The sequence below is a fragment of the Scylla paramamosain genome, chromosome 14, assembly GCF_035594125.1.
Source record: "Scylla paramamosain isolate STU-SP2022 chromosome 14, ASM3559412v1, whole genome shotgun sequence".
Lineage (NCBI taxonomy): Eukaryota > Metazoa > Arthropoda > Malacostraca > Decapoda > Portunidae > Scylla > Scylla paramamosain.
In genome coordinates, this window is record NC_087164.1 from 26519923 (window position 1) to 26524922 (window position 5000).

At 43.9% G+C, this 5000-nt stretch overlaps 1 protein-coding gene across 10 annotated transcripts in view; it reads right to left on the reverse strand.

Annotated features, from left to right (window-relative positions):
• The window catches only part of LOC135107091 (uncharacterized), a 14545-nt gene that overhangs the window by 136 nt on the left and 9409 nt on the right, over positions 1–5000 (reverse strand). For 2 of the 10 annotated variants that reach the window (XM_064016757.1, XM_064016756.1), the window contains 4 exons: positions 4913–5000; positions 4089–4292; positions 3626–3733; positions 1941–3065 (listed from right to left, as the gene is read on the reverse strand). The exon at positions 4913–5000 is cut by the window's right edge and continues 165 nt beyond it. In XM_064016757.1, the coding sequence (XP_063872827.1) occupies positions 2991–3065; positions 3626–3733; positions 4089–4292; positions 4913–5000 (475 nt within the window). In that variant the 3' untranslated portion in view covers positions 1941–2990. Of the gene's footprint in view, positions 1435–1564; positions 1687–1940; positions 3141–3549; positions 3734–4088; positions 4322–4912 lie in introns of those variants that run through there. The other 8 variants (XR_010271607.1, XR_010271606.1, XM_064016758.1 and 5 more) reach the window with 8 other exon arrangements.

The window sequence follows — 5000 nt, forward strand, 5'->3', positions numbered from 1 at the left end:
GAACAATGAAAGAGCAATATCCAGGGCATGGCTATCAGCCGTTGACAATTTCAAAGGGCTAGGTGGATTATTCTGGCTGGGTAGACTGGCAAAATCCAGAAATTTACCATGTACCACATTGTGAATAAAAATGTCCTTTGTGAGTGATCCCCATACTGAACTGGCATAAAAAATTTTACCTCCCTTAAAATTATCTGGAGTATTAATCATTGGGGGTACAACAGTACTCACCCTGGGGTGGCTTATTGGTGGAGTTTTGGTAAATGCATCCCTCTCCCCTGGGGATGCTTCTGGCCTAAAAAAGGCCTTGGCTGGTTATGTAGCCGAGAATGCGAGGAAACCTGATAGGGCCGCCTAGTTTGCTTGTTTGAAGCATACTTCCTCCAAGAAGACTTGTAAGGACGGTATGTAGGCCTTCCCAGTTTCTTTGTTTTATGTATTTCCTTGCATTTCTTAGTCACATCAAACGGAAAAAGAGCATCTTGTCCAACCTCATACTCCCACTTGCAAAGCTCAGCCAAGGCAGAGTCGTGAACATGGAGCCGTGCAACTTCTTTCCGTAGTTGATTAATGTAATTAATAACAGAGGAAAGCAGCCTAAGACTCATGTTTAGTCCATCTAAGTATGAATTTATATTTTTTCCTTTCTTTTCCCCGATATCGCTTATGCACAGTGCAATAGGAATTAAAGCTTTTGAGATCAGGCCATTAGTTTGAGTAAGCTTGGCGTCAATCAATTTTCCACCAAAACTCATCGTTTTGGAAACAGCAGCGTTGGTCACCGGAACTTTTAGGTTTGGCACATTGCCTGGGAGCTTGATTTTTTCACAAGTAGATTTTATACCTTCAGCGGACGGTCGACGTCTCAAACTCAAGTTCAGGATGGAGGCCAAACGCTCAGAGAGGGGCTCTCCTTTCTGTTCCTCACTATGGAAAAGACCTGAGAATTCCCCTAATGCCTTAAGAAAATCAACCTCATCACAGTCTTGGGACGCAGGCATGGAGTGGAACGTGTCCAGTTCATCCAAAGGGTCAAGCAAACCCACTGAATTTACTGTGGCGTCTTCCTCAGACGAGGAAATGTCATGAAGGCCACGAATATTTTCACAGTTATCGTAAGGCTCATCTTCCCGTACTGGGTTATTGTCGAGTTTTTCAATTAAATCACTCAACAATGCAGATAGCCGGTTGATAGTTTCACCGCCAGACGAGCACTCGGTTGTTGTGTTGGCGCGACTTGGGCCGGCCACAGCTGGTGGTGAACCACACTCGGGCCGTGGTTGACTCGGGCCGTCCTTCACTCCCGTGTCCTGGGTGGCCCTCCTTTTACTGGCCGGTAAAGGCACAGAGTCTTTCTCACGTCTCTTCTTCTCAGAGGACGACGATGACGAACGCCTTGGCGTTCCGTGAGCCTCGTTCTGGTCCGACATCGGTCTGAACAAAAAGAAACAGTACCGTGTCACATAAAAGCCTTTCAAACACACAAGGCGAACAATATATGTCCATGGATCATATATGTTACTTCCACCAAGAAGGGACGGTTCGTCGGAAGGTGAAGGCTTACCAGGCTACGTGGAAAAAGTCGGTGAAAGGTGAAAAACTAACTGGAGCAGGAGAGGTCTGGACTGCGTGGAGGCCAGCTGTGAACTGATGTGGAGCTGGTGGCGTGAGCGTCTCGTTGTCTACCTTGTGACGTCAGTTAAATGGTTGTGAAGTGAAATTAGATTTTCTCTCATATCAAGTTGAATTGGTTTAGCTCTCTCTCTGTCTCTCTCTCTCTCTCTCACGATTGATTCCAAAGGCCACAAAGATGATTAGCAGAGGTTTTCGTGAGTGTTTCTCCTGACAGTAATGTAGGAATGTTGTTAATTTGTCACTAAAACCATAAAAAACATCCTTAAAAACCTGTGCCACTTTGAATAGAGCCTTTTAAAAGCGTGTTTCTCCCATCAGTCGAGAAATGTAGTTATTTATTTACATTTTATACATAATACACACACACACACACACACACACACACACAGGTGGTCTGGCAGGGAAGTGTTATGAGAGATGTACAAACGCATAGCAAGGCAAGGCACACAGCTTTCACACTCACCTCACACTCACTCACAACACTCTTTCAACACCTTAACCTTTGTTGGGGAAGAGAAGCACTTAACCTTACAAATACACTTATTATAAGCTTATCTCTTACATATACCAAGACAAGGCACACAACTTTCACTGTTACTCTCACCCACAACAATCTTTCAATGCGTTAACCCTTGTTGGGGAAAAGAACCACTAAAATATTATCTCCTACAAATATATTTAAACACTCACTCAACATGCAACACCTTAGCCCTTGATGGAGACGAGAAGCACTCCTACCGAACCTTACAAAAGCACTAATTAAAATCTCATCTCCTACATATACCAAAACACACAATTTTCACCCTCATTCACTCAGCACACAACACCTTAGCCCTTGATGGAGACAAGAAGCACTCCTACCGAACCTTACAAAAGCACTAATTAAAATCTTATCTCCTACATATACCAAAACACACAATTTTCACCCTCATTCACTCAGCACGCAACACCTTAGCCCTTGATGGAGACGAGAAGCACTCCTACCCTAATCTTACAAAATCACTCACTAAAATCTTATCTCCTAAATATACCAAAACAAAAACACACAATTTTCACCCTCATTCACTCAGCACTCAACACCTCAGCCCTTGATGGAGACGAGAAGCACTCCTACCGAACCTTACAAAACCACTAATTAAAATCTTATCTCCTAAATATACCAAAACCAAAACACACAATTTTCACCCTCATTCACTCAGCACTCAACACCTCAGCCCTTGATGGAGACGAGAAGCACTCCTACCCAGCCTTACAAAAGCACTCACTACAATCTTATCTCTACTTCATTTACCCATCCATACACCAACCTTGTAACTCCACACAAGACTCAAAGCACCACAGTCACCCACATCTATCTATGCCACAATGACTCTTGAAGCTGGTGGAGCACAGGGTGGACCGAAGGGCATCAGCTCCACACTCTGGGATGCCTGTGGGGGAGTTCATACAAGACCAGTGAGTACCTTTTCTGCATTCAGGCTCCCCTCCACCCTCTTGCACAGTACCTGAGGCCATGAGGGGGTGGTGAGAGGCTAAGAGGGTGTGAGGGAGGAGGGAAGGGATGAAATTTGGTGAAAAACAGAGAACACATATGAGCAGGAAAATTGAAGTAGAGAAGAGGGAAAGGAAGAAAAGAGAAGAGATGAAAAGACAAAGAAGGAGAAAAGAGAGAAAACAGAATTATAAACACAATTTTTGACATCACATCTAAAAATCTCTCTCTCTCTTTAGTGCTCCTTAAAAAATTCTCTCTCTCTCTTTAGCTCCTTCAAAAATTCTCTCTCTCTCTTTAGGTCCTTCAACAATTCTCTCTCTCTCTTTAGCTCCTTAAAAATTCTCTCTCTCTCTCTCTTTACAGCACTCCTTCAAAAAAATACACTTGCTAAGAAGCTTTCACAAATATCCATGTATCACCTGCTGTCCAGATACTGCTCACCACACCCAATGAACATCAATACAGAACACACTCCAGCACCAGCAAGTCACACACCTCCAGGGATGCCCCACTGATGACATCCAGGAGGTCTTTCACACTGCCCCAGGACTTGGACATCTTGTGGCCGCCACCATCACCCTGGAGGCCATGCAGTAGCACAGTCTGGGGAGGGAGGGTCATATAACACAGGTGATATAACACAGGCAATACTGGTAACAATTAATATCAAGTTGCATAAGAGGAAGGAGAAGTAACAAGCAGGTAGTCAATTCTTTCAATCTATCACCATCTATAAACATTACTAGCCTTCTGAAACCTCCATCTTTTTATCAAACGATTAGTAATGCTAGAGTTTACAGTATTAACAGATATTTTAGTTATATACCAATGAAAATATGGACTAATTACACATCTACAATTAGTTACCGGAGTTTGTGATAATACATAAGACAAAGGAACAAAAACAAGATTAATAACAGAGAACAGAACCAGGAGACCAAGACCCAGACGACCTCACCTCAAAGGAAAGCCTCCTCATCAAGTCGAGTCCCAGCATGACCACCTGAGCCACCCAGAAGAGGATGCCGTGACCAGTCTTCAAGGTCGTTGCGTACAAGCGAGCAAGGTCAGGCATGGTCTCTCCCCTCCCCTGACCCGGCCAGCCCAGAGAGGCAAAGGGAAACAGGCCAGAGGAGAAACAGGTGTCCAGATCTTCCTCCTGCTGGGTGGACATGGAGGTCAAGGGTGTGCCTGAGGAGGAGCACAGGGTGAAGACGGAAAGTTGCGATTATTAATGTAGCCGTCAAGACTTTTATTCATCTATTGCTACATGAAGTTTATTTTTTTAATGAGGGTTTGCGCACACACACACACACACACACACACACACACACACACACACACACACACACTTTCTCTTTATCATCCTCTTCCTTCTCTTCTTTTCTTCTTCTATCTCCTCCTCCTCCTCCTTCTCCTTATATTCAGGTCAGGTCAGGTCATCCAATTAGAATAAAATCAGACAGACAGACAGAAACACACAGACACACACACACACACACACTTGAATGATATAAAATAATGCAGTTTTCCCTCACAGAAATATAGTAGGGTACCCAGAGTAGGTTAATTAAGGTGATACAGACAAGGACTGCACCTCAACTGTACAGAAAAACTACAATTTGGTACAGCTTTGCCCCAAGGTAATACTGATAATAGGAACACACTAGGAGATACAACACAAAGAAAGTATATCAACTGAAGGAAAAACAATAAAAAAGTAAACATTTCTCTCATATATCAGACCATCCAAACTAACACTAGGTAAACACACACACACACCTTCCTTCTCCACAGCCTTCCGTCTTGCATCCTCCTCCGAGCAGCCGCCACCCACACCTCCTCGCCATCTGCTGCAGTGATGTGGTAC